This window comes from Typopeltis vanoorti, chromosome 20 (assembly GCF_054136105.1).
Source record: "Typopeltis vanoorti isolate ZY-2024b chromosome 20, IOZ_Tvanoo_1.0, whole genome shotgun sequence".
Taxonomy (NCBI): Eukaryota; Metazoa; Arthropoda; class Arachnida; order Uropygi; family Thelyphonidae; genus Typopeltis; species Typopeltis vanoorti.
Window position 1 is genome coordinate 70,565,616 of NC_143568.1, and position 26,409 is coordinate 70,592,024.

The window sequence follows — 26,409 nt, forward strand, 5'->3', positions numbered from 1 at the left end:
TTGAATTCATATCACTCTTTCACTAAATTTGTTGAAAATTTCTTCATTATCATCAAAATATTTCTTGAAATGTTTACCCAAAATCTTCGTTTCTTCTTTCCCAAAATCTTCCAGATCTTCAGTACAGGTAAATGCATCAAATACTGCGATATCTTTGGCAATTTCTGATTCATTTTCCACTAAATCTTATCAAATGCATTTATTCCTTCATCTATTTGTATTTTTCCTTCAACATTCAAATAACTGTCTGCACACATTATCTCAATACCATTATACACACCTATACTATTTATGTAATCTAAAAATTTCCTCTGAAAAGATTATAGAGCTTCTCTCATTTCTTTCAGTACCTTGAATGAAAATTCAAGGTACTGTCCACATGGTGCTGTGTGTCTTATTAGTAAGTTTACCTTTGAAAAATCAGTAACAGTAGTTTGAATCAAGTTTAAAAATCTGAGAGAAATGGATTCTTCTTGAAAAAGCAATATATCTTAATTTTCTTTAACAGGTTTTTTGATTGCAGCATCATCCCCTTTTCTTATTCTCTCCAAATGAATTAGCATTCTAGAATAGTTGTTAACAAATGCAGTCAGTGCACCTACTCTGTTCAAGTATCTGAATGCAAATACTTGAAATTCAGGATTTTTGTTTGTAACATGGCTGCTACTTTTCCCAATTATTTCAGTGTTTTAGGTGAATTCTGGTAAAAGGTATAGAATTTTTCAATTGCGGTTTCATTGTCAGAAACTAAGGGAACATATCCTTAGTTTCTGACAATGTTCACTTAGTTTAAAAGAAGTTAAAACAGCTAGATTCAAATTATATGCAGTACAATGTGTTGATATAAGATCTGGCACGTCTCTCTTTAATTTTGCCACTAGCTCATTGTTTTTTTTCTAGCATGTTTCCTGCTTCATCTGTTCCAATACCTACTAATCGATTACCAGCCTTCCATGGCAAGAATAACTTACTCATTTCATATTGTACATCCAGAAGCTGTTGAGTTTTGAAAAGAAATTATGGAAACAAATGCCTCTTGCAGTTTCTGATTTTTATCTATGTATCTCATATAAAAAACAAGTTCCTTCTGATTTGAAATATCTGTAGAATTATCTACAAGAAGACTCACTTTAATGGAATCTTTGATTTCCTTAACTAATTCTTGTTTAATGACATCAGCAATAACTGACACAAATTCTGACAAAACTAACACATGAGCTGTGTTAGGAGAAGGAAGTGCAGTTTGTAGATGTATGTCATGTATTTGAGGGAAGAATGGAATTATACAGACATGGCAGATTGCATTTAAATGACTTTGGAGTGCGCGAACTGGAAAAACTGTTGCTAGATAAAAGTGCATGTGTGATGCAAGAAAGAGATCTGAAGTAAGAGGTCAAGTGAAGGATCAGGAGAGTGGTACTGAAGAGCTTGACAATAGAAACAGTAGTAGTAGTAGTTGAGAGATGAAGAGAGAAAACAGGAAGAGTGTAGGTGGACAGGGAGACATAGCATAGGGAGAGTGGATGATGGAAGTAGCAGTGGGAGGGGGATTAATGGGGATGATCAGCATAGACTCAACAGATATATTATTATTACAGGCAGCTCCAAGGAGTCCTTAGACTCATCGAGGGAGGCCCAACATCATGTCAAGAACAACTATTCAACATTCACACAGTATCTATCATACTTCACCTTGAACTCATTTACAGTCATGGCACCCACAACAGACTCTGGCAACTTATTCCACTCATTTACCACTCTCCAAGTAAAAAAACCTAGCTCTAACACCCTTGCTAACCACACTCTTACCAAGCTTCCATGGATGGCCCCTAGTCCTCCCACTACCAGTCCTATTCTCAAAAAGATCTTCTGAAATAATCTTATAGAAACCCTTCAGTAATTTGAATGTCTCAATCATATCACCCCTTTTTCACCTAACAACCAATTTCTGCAGCCCACAAATCTTCAACCTGTTCTTATAAGGTTCATTCATAGTCCTGCTATTATCTTGGTCACTCGTCTCTGGATCTCTCCACCTCCTCCCCATTGAGAAGAAACCCTGCCGCCCATATCTGGGCACAGTAGTCTAGATGACAACTAGACAACTGTGCCCAGTAGTGTCTAGTTGAAATGACAACATATACTAGAATATTAATTAAAAACTTTAATCAGTACCTTCCTATATTTCGGCAATGTTACATTGCCATCTTCAGGGCACAAAACAATGATATGTACACGCAGACACTAACACTAAGTAAATGAGGCTGAAGAAAGGCAATTAAAGTCGGTCCTAGAGTGTTAAAGGTGCCCCTTAAACAGGCTAAAATGAATGCAAGCTTCCCAAATTTGGAGCAATCTCATTCATCCAAATTTGGAGCAGTCTCATTCACCAAAATTTGTTGAGGTTTGGGAAGTTTTTCAGAGCTGAGGCTGATTCAAAGAAAAATCTTTCATGTTTGCACTTGCTGCAGTATAATAAAGTGGCCTTCTTCCAGCATAATCTGTGGTGGGTGTCCAATGCATGGTCAGCAAGTCCTGAGAAGCTGTATTGGTGAAAACAGATGTGATACTTAAGTTTGGATATCATGATATTTGGCTGTCTGCCTGTTTGGCCATAGGAGATCAGTTTGCAACTGCAATGGACCTGGTATACTCCAGGTAGGTCTGGGAAAAGTAGCCGGTCTTTGGTGGAGCAGATAAGAGATGCCAATTTCTTATGCCAACACATCCACAGCAGCAGCACAAGGAGTTGGTAGGTCATTCCCTCTCCTACATAAAGAACACACAATGCTTCATAAACAAAATTAAACACATTACAGTCAATTACAAAGATTTATTAGCCAGTTTTGAAATTACTGCCCTTTTTACGAATGTCCCAATCACCGACACATTTGTTCTCTTACAAAATAAATTTCCTTCTAACATAAGACCCCTTCCTCTTTACCCATGTCCTTCAGTTAAGTTATCCATGTGCTGAAACTGTTTCTACTTACAAAAAACAGGTACAGCATTGGGCTCCCTACTTTTCTGTCCATAGCTAACTTTTATATGGAACATTTTAAGCAACAAGCTCTAGATTCAATGACCTTGAACTCCAAAGTTTGGCTAAAATATGTCGATGATGTATTTGATGCTTGGCACCATGGCCACCTAACTTTAAAGTTTCTTCACCTAAATAAACAAACAAAATAAAAAGTACAATTATCAAACAAAACTTCAATTCACCAGTGAAATCGAAAACAATAACACACTTCCTTTTCTGGATAAACTTGTGATATGTCTTCCTATGGGCTGTCTATAACTCAATGTCTCCCGTAAACCTACATGGAAACTAGGTGTTATTAGCATCCTAAAAAAACAGAGCCTTAACAATATGCTCTGATGAGCAGGCTCTGAAAAATTAACTTGAAATAAAAAAAAAATTCATAAAAAAATGGCTACAACAAGAAAACCATCCTTAGTATCCTTCACAAAAATACAACCAAAAATAAAAGATTGCAATAAGGCCATAACCATTCCCTATATATCAGGATAATCTGAGAAAATAAATAATGCACTACAAAAAAAAATAACAGCATTAAGTCCACATTTAAATCACCAATGAAAATAAAAAGTATACTAAGCTCTTCTAAAGATTCTCTTCTCTCTCCCTTGCCCAGCCAGGTGTATATCAGATCTGCTGTACCTGTACCCTATCATACATAGGGAGAACCAGCAATACAATCCCAAAATAGTAAGAACATCAACGACATATCAAGTACCTTCAGCATGTCAGAAGGAAATTTCCACTGGATTAAGTGGAAATAAAACATGGTACAAACGTAAATTGAAGGAAGCCTGTGAAATGCTTATCAACAACCAAATCTCAACAAAAATGATGCTAGAAAAAGAAGGATACCCACACAGTGAATACCAAAAAAATTAAATTTATTGAATAAAGGACATAGAAATTTAAAGTAGCAAGACTATAAGAAACAAATACTGCAGATGTACTTTTACTAAGATAATTATGTTTTATTTTATTTTATTTTTTTCCCAGTCAGATCAGGCTATGGTCAAAAGTTGACCAAGCAGTTATTCTCAGCCCACTATAGTATGTATCAACGTAGCTTGTGATCTAGTGCATATTTATGTATTCCCGAAAATGACTTTGATATATGGGGGGGGGGGGTGAAAAGTTCTGGTAAACACCTAGAACAAAAATGATATTAAAGTAACTGATATAAGCACAAGAAAGAACATATCTGAAAACCCTTTAACCCCCCCATGTTTCATCAAATTGTAATAAGTTGTTCTTTTTCTTTTAGGATATATAAGAAGACATGTCATAGGTTTAGAAGAAATTCAGACACAGAGGCATGGACAATTATCAATTTTTTCATGCTGCAAGAAAAATCCACAACCAAGATTTACCAAATTTTGTGTGAGTTTAGGGGACTGTGCCCCAGAATACCCAACAGTTGCCAAATGGATGGCAAGTTTAAAACTGGACATACGAGACAACAGATGACCCTAGGTCAGGAAGACCTTCCACAGCGATCACACCTTAAAACATAGATGCAGTGCATGCCATGATCCTTGATAACAGAAAAATACCAGTCAAAAACATTGCAAAGAATAGGGATATCCAAGTAATGAGTTCAGGTCATTATACACCTACATCTGGACATGCAGAAGCTCTCAGTGAAGTGGGCCCCCCAAATGTTTGAATGCCAACCAAAAGAGCAAATGTGCTGTCATCTCAAGGGATTTGGGGTCATTTTGAGAAATCAGGTGTAAATTTTTGGCTTGTATTGTGACTGTTGATGAAACATGGCTTCATCACTATGACCCGAGAGAAACAACAGTCAATGGAGTGGAGACACAAAGATTCTCCATGGACAAAGAAGTTATGAACTCGAAAGTCAGCAGGGAAGGTTCTTGCCATTGTCTTTTGGGATATGGATGGTGTAATCCTTCTTACCAAGTACCTCAAAAAAGGTGAAACTGTTACAGCAGGAGTTTATTCAACAGCTCTAAAAGAACTGAAAGAGGTACTGAAGAAAAACGCAACAGGAAACTGAGCAGAGGTGTGCTGCTTTTGCAGAACAATGCATCTGCCCACACTGCTCATGAAGCCCAACAGGCAATACACAATTTGGGCTTTTAATGTCTGCCTCAACTACTCTATTTGCCAGACCTGGCCATATCTGACCATTTCCTATTCCCAAATTTAAAGAAACATTTGAAAGAAACAAAATTTACCACAGATTAAGTCATATTTGCAACCAAGGACTGGTTCGTGTAACAAGGGAAAGACTTTTTTTCTCAGAAGATTGCAAATGATGCAGCAGCGTTGCAATAAGTGTACAACACTTTGTGGGGTTCGTGGGGGATGTGAAGAATAATGTGTAAGTTACATGGTTCTACTTCAATTACTTCATGGTGATTAACACAACTGTACGGCACACTCTTGTAAAGGTTGAAACGTCAAATTGTACTTTAATTTTATTTAAAATAAGTTCTTAAACATGTCCCTATAATTATTCATAATGATTCTCCACTTTCGGTTTCATTCCATCTCAGTTATCTGGAAAAACTTTTTAAAAAAAGAGGTAATCCTCACGAACACAGTACCTGCTCTAGGGAGGAGAGAAAAAATAGGTTCCATATCTCTTTTTAACCTCTTATCTATACATGTCACTAATGTACTATACATCTATGACTTCTTATGTTTGAGATTAATAAAAAAAAATAATAATTGTACATATCTATTTTCCCTGATATGTACAATTATTATTATTTTTTTTTTTTTTTTTTATAAAAGATGGCATCTACTACAGAACCAATGTGAATATTAGAGAACTTGATATTATTAATATCCAAAAATGGTTCAATTGTAGCTCTGCTTACAAAAATGTAAACAGAGCTAATCTAATTCTGGTAGATAGGCTTATACATTGGTTACTCATAACTATACTTTTTCTGGAAATAACAACATATATTAAATATTAATTACTACTTTCCTATATTTTGAGAATGCTACACTGCCATCATCAGGGAGAGTGTTGGACAGTGACTTGTTATTAAGAGGTGTGAGAGATGGGAGTATGAGAATTTGACTAAATTGTACTTACCAGATGTGAAATTTAAGGATGCAAGTGAGAGTATTAGAGCGCAAAAACAGAGGGTGAAAGAATTGATAGTTGTGGTGGGTACGAATGAATTGAAAGGAGATAAATTGTTTATGAGAGAGGACTTGAAAGTATTGCTAAAGGTAGCGAAAGAAAAGAGTGACAGAGTTAGGATAGTGAGGCTGTTGCAGCAGTACGACAGAGAGGAGTTTAGGAGGGCCATAATCGCAAATGACTTTATGCGCAGGTTATGCAGACGGTGTGGTGTGGAATTCGTGGACATGTGAAATGAGTTTGATGGGCGAAAAGATTTATACACGATGGATGGCCTGTATTTGAATGGATTTGGTGTGCGGAGACTGTAAAACATGTTGCTGAATGAAGTGAAAATGGATGTGCAAAAACAGGGAAACTGGAACTACCAAGGAGGGGTGGAAGTGGATATGCAGACATCAGTGAGACAGTTGAGTGTAAGAATGTATATAATGTACCCGAGCCAGTACTAAGGACAAGTAATCGGAATGGGATAGTTAGAATAACGCATCAAGATAGGGGTGGGACAAAGGGACCTCTGCATTTCATGTATACTAATGCCAGGAGTATTAGGAACAAGAAGGAAGAATTTTTGGCCTTGGTTGACTCTTCCTGGCCACAGGTTATTGGCATTAGTGAAACATGGCTGATGGAAGATGATATAGTTAGTGGGATAGAATGTGTAGGTTATAGTGTACTAAGGAGGGGCAGAGAGAATAAAATGGGGGGAGGAGTGTTATTGATGATAGCTGATGAATTGCAGCCAAGGAGAATTGAAGTTGTATTGCAGGATAGTGAAAATAGCTCGTTTGAGGCTATTTGGTGTGAGATTGAGAGTGGCAGAACAAAATATACAGTTGGGTGCTGCTATAGACCAGATGATGGAATAGATGGTGGAGATGGTATGCATAAACAAATTGATGAAATGAGTGGAAGGAGGGTAATTATTATGGCAGATTTCATGGAAGGAGGAGAGGACACATGGGAGGAAGGAACTGGATTTTATTCAATAATTAAGGGTTAACTATCTGAGACAGCATGCAATTGAAAATACTAGGGGTATGAGAGTGCTTGACCTGGTAATAGCATCTGAGAATTTGACTATAATGAATATGACCATGTTGCCACCTATTGGTGAGAGTGATCATAAGGCCTAGAGGTGGCTAAAGGTTTGGAATTTTCGATTAAGACAGGGCATATGTGGAATTACCGTGCTGGCAAGTATGACAATCTTAGGAGACTGCTTTGGGAAGGAGTCAAGATGATAATACAGGATACAGCGAAGACGTATCTCGGCCCAATAAGAAAACCAAGCGACCCATGGACATCAGATTCAACATGGGAACTAATCAAAAGAAGGCAGTTGGAAAAAAAAAGAGACACAGGGACCGAAGAATACAAGAGATTACATAGAGAAATCAGAAGAGCCATCAAGCAGGACAAGGAAAAGTTTTATACTAATGAATGTGAAGAAATAGAGTTCCAGATGAGAAGGCATAATTATAAAAAGATGTTTTATTTAGTTCGTGACTTAAAGCACAAGTTTAAGCCTAAATTGAATGTCATCAAAGACAAGAATGGAGGAAATCAAAAACAGATGGAAAGAATACTGTGAGGAACTGTACAGCAGAGTGGATAAAGAAAATGTGGAGTCCTACCACCAAGAAAATTTTGATTTGGAACCTTCTCCACTTAGGCATGAAGTTGAAAGAGTTAATAAGATCAGTAATAATGGAGGACTTCAACTCAATTCTAGCAAGACAAAGATCATGGTTCTCAAAGGAAAAACAAAGCAGCTCAACAGCAAAAGGCCCCAGGTGCAGGTGAAATCCCAGCAGAGTTAATTAAGGCCACAGGGGATGGAGGGATAAGAGTGTTTCATAGATTGATTACAAGGATATGGGAGACAGGATCATGGCCTAGAGACTGGAAGAAGTCAGTTTTCATACCACTACACAAGAAAGGTGATATGAAGGCATGCAAGAATTATAGAAGTAATAGTTTGATTTTGCTTGCATGGGATTATTAAAGATCATGCTAAATAGGATTGAGGCCAAAGTTGAGGCAGAGATGCCGAGGAACAAGCAGGTTTTAGGAAAGGTAGGGGCACCAGAGATCAGATCCTTTGCCTTAGACAGATCATAGAAAAATATAAAGAATTCAGACTCCCTCTGGTAATGTGTTTCTTAGACTACTCTAAAGCTTTTGACTGTATTGAGCATGTGAAACTGTGGGAAGTAATGAAAAGAATGGGTTTTCCTCAACACACTATCGGGTTGATAGCCAACTTGTATAAGGAGCAAGAAGCCACAGTAAGAACAGGTGTTGTATTGACTGACTGGCTTCAAGATGGAAAAGGAGTTAGACAAGGATGTTTACTTTCTCCTCACTTGTTTAGTATATATGCAGAGGACATCATGCGTGAAGCACTGGATGAGCTCAGGACAGGAATTATGATAGGAGGTAGATTGATCAGTAATCTGAGGTACGCTGATGATACAGTACTCCTTTGTAATGGCATGGAAGAACTAGGACTAATTCTTGACAAAGTTAACAAGATCAGTAATAACGGAGGACTTCAACTCAATTCTAGCAAGACAAAGATCATGGTTCTCAAAGGAAAAACAAACAGAGAAGCTCTTGAGAAACAAGTGTATCTTAATGGAGAAAGAATTGAGGAAGTCAGCAAGTTTGAGTACCTGGGATCCATTATTAATGTGAAGAATTGCTGTTCAGAAGATATCAGAAAAAGGTTACGAATGGCTAAAACAACAGTCAGAGACCTGCTAAAATCTGGAAGGATGGATCTAGCTCCATGGGAACAAAGTTCAGGATTTTAGATGCAGTTGTTTTTCCAACAGCGATTTATGGATGCGAGACTTGGAACCTAAAGAAGTCAGATAAGAAACAGATATCTGCTTTTGAGATGTGGTGTTACAGAAGGCTGTTGAGAATATCATATACTGAAAGGCATACAAATGAATGGGTGTAAGAAAAGATTAGTAGAACTTTAAGGCTCCTTAAGGATATCGACAGAAGAAAGTTAAAATATTTTGCACACATAGAAAGGATGGAAGGAGGACTTCTCAGAACAGTAATAGAAGGTAAAGTTCCTGGAAAAAGAGGCAGGGGTAGACCATCAATGAGATGGATGGATGGTGTGTGTGGAGTGACTAATCTTCAGAGAGTTGAGGCTGCCAGAAAACCAAACAACAGGACTACATGGCGAGACCTGGTGTGCAACATCACCGAGCATCGGGGTGATCATATGGCATCTGTAGATGCCCAATGAACATAGAGAGAGATGGCTGATTGTATACCTAGGGTCCGAATAGTAAAACAAGTAGGGGTTAATTGGATGAATAACACCATTAAGCTTCAGCTGCAGAAAAAGAAACAACTGTGGAGGGAATTTAAAGAGAAAGGTGACCTGCAGGAACACGAATGGTATAAAGCGCAGGCCAGAAGGGTAACGAGTGTGGTAAAAAAAGCAAAGACGGATTATGAAAGGAAACTAGCTATGCAAGCTAAAGAGAATCCTAAACAGTTCTCTCAATATGCTGCAAGCAAAAAAAAAAAAAAAAAACTGTACACGGCAGAATGATTTTAAGGAATGCCGATGGTAAGGAGGTCACTGAATTAGTCGATATAGTGGAATTACTGAGTGAGCACTTTGCAAGAGGATATCATCCAGGTGGTGACATTGAAAAAATGAAGGAACCATTAGTTTATAAGGGAACTGTGATGCATAAAATGGAGGTGAATAATCTATTACAGAACCTTAATGTGAATACATCTGTTGGATTGGATGGTATACCAGTATGGGTTTTACGTGAAGCGGCTAAAGAATTATCAGTGCCCTTCACTATGTTGTTTAATCTGAGTCTCGGGTCTGGTTTAGTCCGGAAGGTGTGGAAAGAGGGGAAAATAGTTCCACTGCATAAAGGTGGATCCAAGACTACTGTTGCAAATTACCGACCGATCAGCATATCAGGAGTCGTTGTCAAGGTCTTGGAGAAAGTAGTCAAGGGAAAAATACAGGAATGGATTGATGAAAATGAGATACTGTATGGGGGACAGCATGGCTTTGTAAAGGGTAGATCATGCCTCAGTAACTTTCTCAAGTTTTATAACACAGTGATGGCTGAACTGGATAAGGGATGGGTTTATAGTGATACTGCTGGACCTGGCTAAGGCCTTTGACAGGATACCACATGGAATTCTAATGGATACCACATGGGAAGGATCTAAGAGGAACAGTTCACTTGTTCGCTGATGATGCAAAGTTGGGTAGGGCAATAGTGAATGCAGAAGATATCAAAATCTTGCAGGATGATTCGGATAGATTGGAGTTCTGGGATAAGGAGAATGAATGTCAATTTAATGTGACAAAATGTAAGGTTATGCATGTTGGGGTGAAGATTAGTAGCAGTATACCACATTGGTGGAACTGTACTCCAGGTGATTGATGAGGCCAGGGACTTGGGAGTGTTGGTGGATAGGGAGATGAAGTTTAGGGGACACATTGAAAAATTGGCTAAATCAGCTCATCAACTCACTTGGTTGTTGAAAAATACTTTGATGAGGAGAGACAAGCAAGTTATTGTTCCTCTGTACCGAGCCTTGATAAGACCTCATCTAGACTATTTTGCCTAGATTTGGTCACCTAGGTTTCTTCTTGATGGGGAAGGAGGTGGAGAGGATCCAGAGGCAAGTGACCAAGATGATAGCAGGTCTATGGAATGAACCTTATGAGAACAGGTTGAAGATTTGTGGGTTGCAGAAATTAGTTGATAGGCAGAATAGGGGAGATATGATTGAGACATACAAATTGCTAAAGGGTTTCTATAGGATTAATTCAGAGATATTTTTGAGATCAGGACTGGTGGTGGGAGAACTAGGGGACACCTATGGAAGCTGGGCAAGAGTGTGGTTAGCAAGGGTGTTAGAGCTGGGTTCTTTACTTTTAGAGTGGAATAAGCTGCCAGAGTCTGTTGTTGGTGCTATGACAGCGAGTGAGTTCAAGGCAAGGTATGATAGATACTGTGAGAATGTCGAATAGTTGTGCGGACATAATGTTTAGGGCCACCCTCGATGAGTCTAAGGATTCCCTGGAGTGGCCCGTAATAATAATAATAAATTTAAAAAAAATAATATGTGTACAAATGCACTAACACTGGGCAAATAAGGATGAAGAAAGGCTATGGAATTTGGGCCTAGAGTTCTCCTAATGGGTTAAATTGGGTAGTCTTAGCAAATGGGCTGAAGATCTTAGGATGAATGCTTCTCAAATTTGGGGCAAACTCATGCATCCAAATTTGTCGAGGTTTGGAAAGTTTTTCATAGATGATGCAGATTTGAGGAATAGCCTTTCATATTTGCATTTGCTGTGGTGTAATGGAATGATTGTCTTCCAAAATATCCTGTGGGTGCCCAAAGCATGGTCAGCAAGTCCTGAGTTGCTGTAATGGTGGAACCAGATGTAGTGTTACGTAATTATCTATATATGTCGCGTCCTTTTTATCCTTTACTTATTTCTTATTGTATCTATTTAGACTTATATCTCACTTCCGTTAGTTAACTCTTTAATTCTTTATATATATGTACCTTGTACTACTTTTCCCTTTATAATTCCTTCTTATCCTTTCCTTATTACTATCTAATATCTTCTGGCTTAAAACTTTATCTATTTCACTTAACTCAAACTTAATTCAGGCCGAATTACTGACAAGTGTGAAGCTGTTGGTTTGTGAGAAAAAGGAAATGCTAATGGCAGATGCCTATTCCTCTGTCTCAGCAGTGGTTCTAATTCCTTATTCAGACTCAGAGAAATTTATTCTTTTCTGCTGCGCCACCCTGAATCCTAGATTTGACAAAGCTTGTATCACCAAGGAATTAGAACACAGTCAGCATTCATTCTTATCAACTATAATTCTCATATCTGCAGTCATGGCCTATTACTATCTATCCTCCCGCTAAGGCTCGCAAATTTTATGAGCAAGTGCAGTAGGTACAAATCTCAGGCAAGACAGCATTTAGACTTTAAACAAAACATTTAATTCAAGTAAAGACATGTAGTACACCTTATAACACTAAATTAAAGAAGCAATTAAAAAGTAGGTAGAGAATTAGCATTTTAGCTCACAATTACTCAATCTCTCCTATGGATTGCAATCTGAGAATCTTATTCATGATATCTAAACATTTACACTTGTTATGTTACTCTAATCCATTAATTCCATTCATATTATATCCAATAATTCTATTCACATTATATAGCAGACATAATTAATTCTCCTTACAATCTCTCACAAAAATATTTCATACAATAACTTTCTCTATCTCTTTCATTTAGGAACTACTTTCCAGATACTGGCCGTTGCATTATCTTACATACATTATTCTCTTCGTTTCACAATTAATCAATGAAACAGTCTCTAGAGTCTCTCCTAGCATTTACAATTAATCTTCCTACACATTTCCACTTGTAAATAAAAAAAATACAAATAATTTAAAAAAAAGAAAATAAAAAAATGTACTTTACTAATTGCTGGCATGTTACTCTGGCCTCATCACTAATCTTGTTTACATATTCACCTTCGACGCCTATTTCACTTCCCACATTTTCAGGATATTCTTTACGGATTCCTTCTGCACCTTACATCGGAAAATCTCTGCAATTCTTGTCTGCTGGACTGGTAGGCTTCCGAATCATTCTTTCGGAACCTCATCGAACAAAAGGAACACCACATGAAGGCTCCACACCAGCCGGACCTACGAGGGCACAGGAACACTCGAACAGCAGCAAAAAAAAAAAGAGCCCTTCCTTCGGCATTACATTCTCTTTTAAACTCTGCACCACTCCTTTCTGCTATGCCATCGACTTCTACGTCAAGCTTCCTTAGCATCACTCAGCACTCATCACCGCACGCGGAATCCTCGTGCAACCTATGGAGTGTAGTAGTTGAAGGGGGGGAGGCACCATGCTTACTAAAGGATATACCAGTGCACTGTAGTACGTGTTACAGAAGTCAGCCATTTCGCATTATGGAATAATGCAAAATGGCCCACTTTTTCTTTCCCAGCAATTGTTAGGTACTTACAGAGCAGTAACGATTAAACAGCTTAGTATATTATAAAACTTTACAATACAATACAAGACAACATAAAACTAAATAATTCTCTGTTTAGTAAATTTTTGATTACTATACAAGTGCCTATTTAGTCTGATAAATCATTATTTATTCCTAAAGCATAAGAATCATGTTACGTCCATACGAAACTTAATTTTCTGTAATTTAAACCTCACTCCGACTTAACAGTAGTCCTTGTGTTCAGAAATTCTGAAATTGGTTGTCCTGCCTGTTTGGTTACAGTAGGATAGTTTACAACTGCAAGAAACCTGTTAAACACCTGGTAGGTCTAAGGCAGTGTTTCTCAAACTTCAGATATCTGCATACCCCTTCTTAAATTTTCATTATTACCAAGTACCCCCTAATTAATTAATTAAAAAATAAATTCATTAATTTAAAAAAATAATTAATTAATTTAAAAAACTGATTAAAATTAATAAATTAATTTAAAATATTAATTAAAATTAAATATCTATTTTATTTGAATTCATATATTCATGTAAACAAAAAATATGATTTATTTTTAAATTCTGGTTCTCTAGATATGTCAGACGACACACTCATCAATTTCATTTGATTTAGATGCAATATCAATGTTTTCTTGTTGCTTACAGCTACTTGTATTTGCTATATTGCTCTCTTTTGGGGGTTTCATAAATCCAATCTTTAACCAATGATCCATTTGTAAGAATTTGAAAGCAAAAAAAAAAAAATACTGTATTTACTCGAATATAACTCGAACTTTTTTCCCAAAATTAAAGCTAAAAAATCATGTTGCGAGATACGTGTGGGAATTTTTGGAAACTAAAGTTTTCGAAAAAAAAAACTGAAAATGGTGCGACTTACCAATTAGCTCCTACTCGCTATCACTACTTTTGGCATCAAGAACAGTTTCTTTGTGTGCATTGTCAAAGTCATCTACCCAAATAGCATCATCTTCTTTCCCATTATTTCAAGCAAAAATTACTAGTAATTTACAAGACTTGAGAAACGTAGAGCAGCGAAGAACTGCATATGATTGGTGCGGTATTAACAAAAGATTGCGCGAACCAAAGACCAATTAGCATTTCAACTCAACTGTTGAAATGCTAATTCCCTTCAACCGAATTCATAATATCTGAAACACATTCACTATATATTTCTTAGTTTTAACACGTTAACGAAGGGGGTAGTATCAAGCAAAACCATATGTTCCACTGGAAACATATGGTTTTGCTTTGTCTATATAGCAGTTTCTGTTGGAGAGGAGATGTGATTCATTAGTTAGTGCCGTTTTATTCCGGTTGTCTCTAATTGCACTGTTTGTTGAAAAATATGACTCCTTTAATTATGCATAGCTGAAAATTGCCACGTACCCCCTAACGACCTTTCGTGTACCCCCGGGGGTACGCATACCATACTTTGAGAAACACTGGTCTAAGGGATGTGGTTGGTCTTTGGTGGAACAGACAAGAGATGCCAATTTCTTATGTGATCTGTAAGTGGTTGTAAGGTTGTATTTTCTTAAGAATTCTGTCAATTTTTCGGATGCACCCCAGATATATGGAATCGTGGTAGATCTTGAGTAATCTCTGCTCTGAGGAGCGGGTTGTAGTAACACGGTTATAATATTTTTTGGATTTTTGGGGGGTCGTAGCCATTGGGTAAGAAAGTGTTAAGAATATGGTCAAGTTAGTAGTTAGGACACTTATCAGAACTGATTAATTTTGCCCTGTTATATAGGGTTTTTATAATTCCATATTGTTGTAAGGAGGGGGGGTGACTGCTGGTGTATATATCTAGTGCATAAAACTCCCCAAATCTGAGAAGTACTTATCCTAAGATCTTCAGCCCAACAGCCAAGACTACCCAATTTAGCCCGCTAGGGGGTGACATTTAGGACTCTAGGCCCAAATTCAGTTGTTGTCTTTCTTCAGCCTCATTTGCACATATCATTATTTTTTTGTGATCCCTGATGATGGCAATGTAACATTGTCGAAAAACAGGAAAGTATTAATTAAAGTTTTTATAATAAACATTTTAGTATGCATTGCTATTTCCAGAAAAAATTATAGTTAAGACCTAATCTAAGATGGTATAAACACTTAATCAGAAATTGTGATAAAAGACTGGCAAAATGTTATTATCAGGCTCCAGAAATCCAATCACTCAACTTGCCACAACTGTGTTAACTTGCCACAGGCAAATTAACAGAGAACTGGCTAGTGAATTTTCTGCCTCGTTCTAAATGCATTTGAAATATTATTTTATTTATTTAATTTTTTTTTATTTGGAATATTTTTACATATGATTTTGCATTTAAAAGAATTTGAACACTGCACTGTTCTCTTTAAATGGTAGACTTCTACTGTCCTTTGGAATAGGATGGATATGAGATTACTTTCATGCACTAAGCACTAGATATGTATAATAAACTGTAGAGACAATGTAGAATGGGTGTCAACTCTGGAACACAATGTTTGAGAACAAATAGAGCAATGCCATCAAGACCAGAAACCTTTTTTAGTATCCAAATTATTTAGTAATTTTCTGATGACTTTTTTGTCAAAAAATTACATACGATGCCTGGAATCCATTATGGTAGGAGGTGATTTCCCTTGGTTATCTATATAGGACTTCAAGGAAAAGTGATACCAGGAAGTCAGCTTTCTCTCTTGATAAAGTAACAGTGGTGCCATCAGGATGAGGGGGGGGAGTGCAAGAGAAGCAGAAGTTGTGTAAGAAATGGGAACAGAAGACACGTCTTCTATTTGATCAATAGCCAAGTTTTTAGCTGTTGGTCTTTATTAAATCAGATTTGGATCTGCTAATGACTGATGTGCATATGTTGCATGCTTTAGTATAGGCAGAGTATGAAGCTGGAGTTCTTGATGCAATCTACATGCAATAAGCATGAATTTTTTCTTCGACTGCTTTCATACATTTTCAGTTGAACCAGGGCTTCGAAAGTGGATGAGGATTATGGGTGTATGGGGATGAAGGTCTTCATGTAGTGAGAATAATTTCTATGACTCACATGCAACAGGTGATATGGTCAGATGAGTGGAAGCAATATTCAAACCAAGGAAAGGAGTAGAATTCCAGAGGTCATCTCAATTGACTCCTTTGTAATGCCCGAGTATGCAAAGTCAAGAGTGGTTGAAGGGGACATCCTGTGAGAGAGAAGACTTGTACAAGACTGTCGTCTCAGTTACTGAGAGGAGAGGTGTCTTCTACGGTGTATCTGGAAGGAGAACTGGTCAAAAAGAGATCCAGAGTACTTGGAGGATTCATCAGGCATTCAATTGAGTAGATGCGTTAGGTCATTACTCATAGCAAAGACTTCTGCTTCTCATTTAGCTTGACCAGTGTTGGAATAGGGGGGCCAGTTGGAACTGGCTCCCCTATTCCAACATTTAGATAGCTGGATTGCAGGTGGTCGAGTTTCATGGAAAGGAATGTGAAGAGATCTGGGTGGTTATTACTGTTTGGAGACCAGTAAATGTGACAAATGAACGTTACTAAATGGGATAAGAAACCTTGACCTAGAGCAGATCATAAGCAGTAGATTCTAAATTATCCATTCTCTGGCAGGGTATGTCAGATTTCACAAAGGCACAGGTACTACCACTATGATAGAAAGAATCATGAAGTATGTGTCTTGTGCCTCGGAGGTGAACAGTAGTAGATGTAGTTGCAATCTGGATTTCTGTCAGCAATAAGATGTCTGGAAGACTCCAAGTGATGATGAATGTGTCATTTATGTTTGTGTTAATGCCACGGATGTTAGTTAAAGTGGATGTCAAAGCGAGTTTTTAGTGAAGAGATTCTGGCTTGGTTTGTATGTTGTGATGCGACTTTTTTGATGGGATGTTTACGAGGGAGGTTTACGTTTGTCACAGTGTCACTGTCATTGTTTGTAAGTCTTCATAAGTTTAATTATGAACAGGAAGGATATAGTGGGAAAATGAAGTGAGAAAGGATAGACTCTTGGACATGACATCCATACAGAGAGAAACCAGTTTCTGTGTCATCACATGGCCTCAACAGTGACCTCCACATACCAGTACTTAGACTCCCTCTCCAGACATGGCCTGGCAGAGTACATTAGTAGGAGGATTGATAGAGAAGCCTTCCACCTTATTACTGACAGATACAGGCAGAGCACTAACTGGTAGCCAACCTGCAGCACCACTGCTTTAACTGATGCCTTGGAATGGCATCCCTGGAATCACTGCTCTGGAGACCAAACACGGCATTAGCCACTTCAGACCTCCAATAAGCGATGGTGGTCATTCACTGGGCGATGAAGAACATCTATCACCTTCCAAAATATGAAATACCCTTCTATTTCTATTCCTGTCAGGATATCATTTGCCAACTGTTTAATACTGATTCTAATAATCTTGATAGCCGAGGCTATCCATTCCACCAATTCACCTCCTTTATTTGTATACAGAAATGTCAATTCATTATCAGTATTTCTATAGTTATTATTATTCCCTCCAGACTCCATTTTACTGTGCAATATACTATACATTCTCCTGTCCCACAAGTAACTATTCCCAGAAGAGGCTAACCATACTACCATTCACCGTGGCAACTACAGTTTCCCTGCTCTAACACTTTCACTTGTCCGGGTAATATTTCTAGATGCCTAAATCCTCCCATGTTCCAAATGTTTGAAACAAAATCAGCAGGAAAAATTGTGGAGAACAGCAAAATATAGGTGAGGTTGATGCATTTAGGAATGCTTTAGAAAATAGAAAAATGTCTGCATGGATACTATTAATGAAATATTGTATTGCACTTTAATAGTATATGTACCACTCCCACACTCTAGAGACATGTACCAGAAAATGATGATGAGAAATCTGTATAATTGTATTTATCTGATATCATTAAAGGTATATTGTAAACATTCCATTCCCAGTTATACCTGAGTCTGTCCAGTAATCGTGAAAGTTTTCTGTCCCATCTTCAAGGAGACGAATATTTTTTCCAGCTTTCACATCACATCCAGTCCTCCTATTAAAAATATATTTATAGATAACATTAATCATAAACAGAAATATGAACTATGTTAACCACCCTAACATCTCTTTAAGTCATGATCAATAATATTAAATTTCAATTTCACTTCATGAAATAAACAAAAATTGTTTACATATGAAAATAATTTTCATCTAGTTTTTGCTAGGATATCTGGTACATCACTTATTCTAAGAATAGCTGGCTAATTCATATCACTCCTTTGTATTAGGTAAAAACCATTAGGTAAAAAAAATGTTAACTAAATAAATTAATATAAATCAATAAATAAACAGTGAAGTATAATTAAAATAATATTAATCCTACTTTATCTAACAGTTACGTTATATATAATCTAAACATTTAATGGTCTAGTACAGTGGTTCTCAAAGGGTGCACCAGGGCGCACTGGGTGCACCCTAGAAGTTTTCCGGGTGTGCCCTGTGGTATTCCAGAAAAATGTGTGTCCAGATATAAAAATAAATATAGTTACTCTATTATACCTTTTCATTACGGATATACCGCTCTTTTTGTCAACACATCATTATTATGTTAATTAACAGCGGTTTTTCTTGCAAAGAGAACAAGAATATGGTTTATTCTTGTTGTGTATATTACTTATTTTAAAAGTGTTGGAAGTGGATGTTATGTGCATATTACTTATTTTCAGATAAATACACCCAAATAAAACGGATAGATTTCTCAAAAAGAAGCGTGATATTGAAGAATCAGATTCTGGAAGTGAGCAAAAGTTAAGTGCAAGTAAGAAAGCAAAATCGCAGCCTACTCGCAAATATAATGAAAGTTATTAAGCTTTGATTTCACTTGGACCGGAAGTGAAGATCATCCTTTGCCGCTATGTTTAGTATGTGGATGTAAAATGGCAAATGAATCATTGCTTCATAGTAAATTGAGTAAACATTTTAAAACTATACACTCCAATTTACAAGATCTGTAAGTTTTTTCAAGAGATTGTCTGAACAGCAAACAAAAGCGGCAAATTCTTTTAAAAGTATAATGACTGTTTCTGATAAAGCTCAAATCGCTTCTAATCAAGTCAAAGAACTGATAGCAAAAAATATGAAAGATCAGACTTTAGGTGAGTCACTTATTTTGCCAGCATGCAAAAAAATGGTCATGACAATGCTAGGAAATGAAGCAGCAATGAAAATAAGCAAGATTCCTCTGTCCAACGGTACAGTTCACAGGCGTATTATAGAAATGTCTTCTGATATCAGGAAAAATGTATGCTGTAATAAACTTCAGTATTCAAATTTTGCATTGCAAGTTGATGAGTCAACAGACATTACCAAAAAGCGCAACTCTTAGCATTCGTCCATTTTATTAATGAAGATCAAATAGTAAATCAGTTTCTTTTTTGCAAAGAATTAAGTGTGTCTACAAAAGGTGAGGACGTTTTTAACATTTTGAATAGCTATCTTGATAAATGGCAGTTAACATGGAAGTCGTGTGTAGGCATTTGTACAGATGGAGCCCCTTCCATGGTAGGCTGTGTTAAGGGTCTTTACATCTTTTGTAAAAAAACAAAATGAGAATGTTATCGTAACTCACTGCTTTCTTCATAGGGAGGCCTTGATGGCAAAAACATTGGGAGAAAAATTAAGAAGTTTTAGATCAACTTGTTCAGATGGTAAACTTTATTAAAACATCGCGTTTATTCGAAAAGCTTTGTATCGATATGGATTCACAACACAGATGGCTGCTTTTACACACTGAGGTCAGGAAGCTGTCAAGGGGGAAAGTACTTACCCATGTACACGAGCTATGACAAGAACTTCTTGCATTTTTTGAAGAGATGAAACAATTACATTTTTGTAACCTCCTTCGGTGCAAATTTTGGATTGCCAGGTTACAGTATTTGGCCAATATATTTCAGCAGCTCAATATTTTGAATACTAGCATGCAAGGGAAAGAAGAAAATATTCTCACATCCACTGACAAAATGAAAGTGTTTCAGAGAAAACTACAGATTTGGAAAAGAAAAGCTGTTGAAGGTAATTTGGAAATGTTTCCATTGGTAAGTAACCCTTGCATAAATGAAACACTTCCAATAATAGTTGAACATTTAACAAGTTTAGAAGAAAAATTGAGTTCTTATTTTCCATCACTTAACACTAAACAATACGATTGGATTAGAAACCCATTTATGGAAACTTCAAGTGATTTTGGTTTAACATTAACAGAAGAAGAAGAACTGGCAACTATATCCACTGATCGTGGATTGATGATTAAACATAAGGAATTGTCTCTTGAAGCCTTTTGGATTTCTATAAAATAAGAATATGTGTCAATATCTAAAAAAGCTTTGAACATTTTACTACAATTTTCAACATCATCTTTATGTGAATTAGGATTTTCTATCCTCACCACAATTAAGTGTAAAAAGAGAGGAACTCTTCGATGTATTGATGAGGAAATGAGTTTGCCTTTCAAATATATGCCCAAACATTGAAGCAATCGCTAGGACACATCAGGCTCATGTTTCTCATAAACACAAGAATGAATAAACTTAAGGTATGTTTCGTTTTATTTTTTTTTTATCGCATTATTTTTTTCTGTAATATTTGACTTAATTATTATAACATATTTCTCAGAAATTTGTATATAGTGTGCCTACAATTATTTGTAGGATTTTAAATGCGCCCCGACTTCAAACAGTTTGAGAACCACTGGTCTAGTATAAAGATGAATTTTCCAACTTTATACCGTAGAAAAAAATTAGCCTTTACTTCTGTAAAAGTACAAAATCACTAACTGGCAGAGTTCTGTAAAGGATGATCTGTGAAACTATGTTTTCTTTTAAAACAGAAGCAAGTGCAGTGGAGAAACTTAGTACCCCTCCACCTTTTTTTTTTTTTTTTTATTTATTTCCATGAACCATAAGCTAGAGCATAATTTACCAGATCTATCTTGCCTTTTGGGAGGACTTATGGATCAAAGCTGGATAACTGGGAAGAGACCTCGATGTAGCATTTTACGAAATATGGAGAATTGACCAGGATTTCTGACCAATCCTCACCTTCTCGTGGTGTACCCTGTTAGCAATCTACCTGGATACTGAACAAATGAGGATGGGCTGGCCATTTGGAATTTAGCTGACAAAATTATTTTTCTTATAGCTTAAACCCTAGATGGCAAACCTATGGCACGCGTGCCAGAGGTGGCATTTCCGAGAATTTTGCTGGCAAGTCAACGATTTACAGGTGATATCATTTTAGTTTGTTGAAAAACAACAAACTAAAACCCTTCGTTTTAGGTGTACGAACAAGGTCCAGCACCTAAAACGAACCTCTAGCCGATCGCTAAGGTGGGAATAATGACATGACTCAGATGAGAGAAAACAACTGTGTTTAGTCGCCAAAACTTTTATTTCAAAACTTATTAATTAACTTAAGTTTATTATCTTGAATAGTTTTAGCATATGAAAAGTCACTTAAACAGAATGGGTGAAGAAATATTAGCAAAACAAGTGTTCTCTGCCAAGTTGGCAGCAAAACGACCCAGAGGAAGACCAAGATATAGGTGGATTGATAAAGTACAAAGTGCCTTAGACGATAGAAATATCAGATGTGATAATGTTGGAGTCTTGACAAGTAACAGACTGATTTGGAGGAAAATTGTAGATAGGAAGTTAGTAATGATGTAATTTTTTTCATGTAGTACTATCATATCCTGTACACCCCTTGAGGGTACATGGCAGGAATTTGATGATAATGAGGATGAAAAGTCACCAGCTGCAACTTTGTCAAAACACATGGATTCTAAACATATGATATTAAGAGTAACATGGCGGCCATATCTGTCATATCTTCCAGGCCTTCTTCCTACAGTGGGCTGTGAACAAATACAATTTTTCTTTGCATCAGTCGACTCATTGTAGATCAGGGTTTCTCAACCGCCAGACCCTGCCATCAATTATACCGGGCCACAAGAGGTTCTCCTGAAATTTGTCATTTCAGTTTCCTAATCATTTTTCATGAATAAATATTTTATAGTGGAAATATTCTGAGGAGAATAACATTCATGAATGTATCAAAAAGCTAAGACCCAGAAAGACTATATAACATCTATGTAAGAAATGTCAGTTTAAAAAACGTATTTTTAAACATGGAAGTATTCATGTGTGCTCGGAAATTTTCATCATCATCATCATGCGTATCAAGGATTTAGGCCTAGCATGGCCTGTTCCAGCCTTAGAAGTCATCGTCGAATCGTTTAAGAGGACGTCCTGGTTTTCTTTTTCCTAATGGCTTGTACTTTAAGGCTTGCTTTGGTAATCTTTGTATTTTCATTCTTTGAACATGTTCCATCCATTTATGTTTATATTTTTTAATTTTTTCAATTACTGGTTCTTGGTTTAAGTCTTTCATAATATCTTCGTTTCTTTTGTGATCAAATAGGGTATACTTTGCAGTTTTTCTCATAAACTTCATTACTGCTGTTGTTAATCTTTGTTCATCTTTTTGTTTTATTGTCCGGATTTCGCTTCCATACATTAAGACCGGTAGGGCTAATGTATTGTATACTTTTAGCCTGCTTTGTTTTTGAACTAGGTTTGGTTTAAATATAGAGTTAATTACACCTGTTATTTTTAAATATTTTGCAATTTTTACATTTATATCTTTTTCATTTTCATATGTGATCATACATCCTAGGTAGTTAAATGAATTCACCTGTTCTAAGAACTTGTTATCTATTACTATTTTAGTTCTTGCTGGATCTTGTCCTTTAAAGGCCATAGTTTGATTTTTCCGTTGATATTATCATACCATAATCTTTGGATATCTCATTTAGATTTGAAATAGCTTTCTGTAAGTTATCTTCAGAATTTGTAATTATTATTTGGTCGTAGGCAAAGAGGAGAGTGTTTAAGTTAACTGTAGGAGAAAGTTTAATTCCTTGATGTAAATTTTTACTCCATTTTATTATTATTTCATTTAAGTAGATATTAAAAAGAGTTGCTGAGAGGGGACATCCCTGTCAGACCCCTTGGTTTTATCTCTCTTGTATATGATAGCTCATGATTTAATTTTATTTGTATTTGATTATTTTCATATATACTTGTGATAGCTATTAGGATATTATTTGGTATTTGTCTTTCTTTTAATATGTTAAATAATATGTTTCTTGTCTCGGGAATTTTCAGACATCAAAATCTTTCACCATTCGCAAGTTCGTTGGTGAAGTTCTCGAGAAATTATATGAACTACGAAAGGAAGATGAGTTGTTGGCGTTTGAAAAGTATTATCCCGAACATGAGGAAATCCGGAGGAAAAATATGTGAACCCTTTTGTTGAACACAAAGAGACAACCCTTCCCCATGAAGAAACCCTTCAACTTAATGAATTATCATCGGACAAAGGACTTGAAAGTACTTTTAATTCTAGGAGTAATTCAAAATTCTGGATAAGAATGAAAAATGAATATCCAAATTTACATGAAATATCAATGATATTTCTTCTTTGTTTTTCTACCACATATCTTTGTGAAACTGCATTTCGCGTCATGACTGTGCTTATAACGAAACAGAGGAACCCCTGCAACTTTCTGACTGTCCAAGATTTGGCTATCGCTTCAATTCATCCCAGAATTAATAAGCTAATGGACAGAAAACAGCAACAGAAGTCTCACTAGCCTAACTAAAACTTTAAAAAACTCAGTTGTAATGAAAGAAATTAAGTTAAACTTTTTCAATAACTTATAATTGGTGAGTTAAAGTGCTGTATTTTAAAATTCAAAATATTAATTAGTGTTGGAACTAGTGTTTAGAATTGAGAGATTCATACATTTTTATTTATTAACTTACATACTTTGAATATATAAATATTTGGCATGTATGTGTGAAAATACCGTATTATTCGAATATAATTCTCACTTTTTTCCCCCCATAACTAAACCTAAAAATGTGTTGCGAAATATATGAGGGAATTTTTGAAATCCCAAACAGCATCATCTTCTTCCCCATTATTTCAAGCAAAAATTACAATCCTTCATGAATGATTAATGAGAAGTGAAATCATAGTGCAAAACAGACAGCAATGGTAGGCCAGTAGAGCTAGAGCAGCTATGAAGATGTGCATATGATCGGTGCGGTATTAACAAAAGATCGTGCAACCCAAAGACAAAGGCAACCGACAATTGTTGAGTTGATATGCTAATTCTCTTTAACCGAATTCCATAACATCTGAAACTGTCATAACAACATTCACTATATATTTCTTAGTTTAAACGACAGGGTGTCGTTTATTGTTCTGACGGAATTTTTCATTACCAGCAGGCTCAACTCACACAAAGATTCAACCCTTGGTTGAATTGCTGCTTGTTTGCATTTGAGCTGGCAGATGAACTCACACAGGCATTATATGGCATGTTTAAATTCGTGGTAGCATTTTAATAAATTTAGTTTAATCCTTCATCCAAGTGTAAGCAAACAAAATTTGCACCTGAAATATCTTCAGGACTGAGGCAACTCATGGTAAAGGTGGACCAAGATATCTTGTTTCAGTATCTCCCATAATGCAAAGCACATCTCCTTGCGGACATGTATAATGCTATGCATTAAGGGAAGGGCCACTACCCAAACCGGTTTCAATCTTTATTGACGTCTTGTCGGTGGGAGCCAGGCCCAGAAGTGGTGCACATCCATCTGCATGACTTTTCTTTCCATCTCCTTCACTTCTTGGCCTGTGGAGATTACCAACAGACTGAAACCCTATAACTCTAGACCCCCCCCCGCATATATGGGCTCCCAAAAATACATAAAGAAAATGTGTGCCATTACGTCCCATAGTGGATGGCATTGATTCCCCCACTTACAAACTAGCCAAGCATTTAGCCAAAGTGCTCTCACACTATATTAGCAACACACCATCACACATAAAAAACTCAGCCCACTTCAAAGCCAGTATAGAAACCTTACACTCCAACATAATGATATAATGGTCAGTTTTAACGTCTCCTCCTTATTCACGAATGTCCCCCTCAAAGAAACCTTAGAGCTAATCCAAGCTAAATTTCCTCCCGATATCTCAGCCCTATTTCAGTTTACAATGAACTCAGGCTATTTCGTTTGGCAGGAAAAATTCTACAAACAGATAGAGGGGACAGCCATGGGTTCACCACTTTCCCCACCCTTGGCTAACTTCTTTATGGAGACTTTTGAAGAGAAAGACTTAAACTCAGCCCCACAAAAACCTACCATATGGCTTCGCCATTGATGATGTGCTCGCTATTTGGCCACATGGCCCGGATTCACTCCTCTCCTTCCTAACACACTTAAACAACCAACACCCTAGAATCAAGTTCACCCTGGAAAAAGAGGAAAACAATAACCTCCCCTTCCTAGACACACTAGTCACCCACCAACCTGATGGAACCTTGGTTTTCTCAGTTTATAGAAAACCCACCCATACAGGCAGATACATTCACCAACAATCCCATCGCCACCCCCCCTCACAACAATATGGAGTTATTAAGACACTATTCAACAGGGCAAAAATAATCTGTTCAAATGATCAAGCCCTAACCACTGAACTAAATCACATCCGTGACACTTTCTCAGCCAACGGCTACACCCCCTCCCAAAAGAATCCAAAAAATACTTAACCCAGTTATCCACAACCCACCACCCCTCCACTTCACAAAAAAGATTACTCGAAATCCATCACCATTCCCTACATCCGAGGCAGCTCGGAAAAAATCAACAAAATTTAAAAAAAAACATGACTTGACCACCTGTTACAGACCACATAGAAAATTGGCATCCCTTATCTGCTCCACTAAAGACCAACCACTTCCCCTAGACCTACCTGGTGTATACCAGGTCTCTTGCAGCTGTAAACTGTCCTACTTTGGCCAAACAGGCAGGACAGCAAATATCAGACTCTCAGAACACAAGGATTACATCCGATTTTACAAGTAGAACCACTCTGACCACGGCTTGCAGACCACGCTCTGGATACTCCCACAGAATAAGATGGAAGAAAGCCACAATAATACACCGCAGCAAGTTCAAATATGAAAGACTATTCATGGAATCAGCCCTTAGGAACATGCCAAACCTCAACAAATTTGGATGCATGAGACTGCCCCAAATTTGG

General features: G+C 36.8%; 1 protein-coding gene across 6 annotated transcripts in view; it reads right to left on the minus strand.

Moving 5' to 3' along the window:
- Window positions 1–26,409, minus strand: part of LOC150095552 (uncharacterized) — a 486,687-nt gene that overhangs the window by 419,706 nt on the left and 40,572 nt on the right. For all 6 annotated transcript variants that reach the window (XM_090410226.1, XM_090410229.1, XM_090410228.1 and 3 more), the window contains exon 3: window positions 18,198–18,286. In XM_090410226.1, coding sequence (XP_090266352.1) covers window positions 18,198–18,286 — 89 coding nt within the window. The remainder of the gene's footprint in view (window positions 1–18,197; window positions 18,287–26,409) is intronic.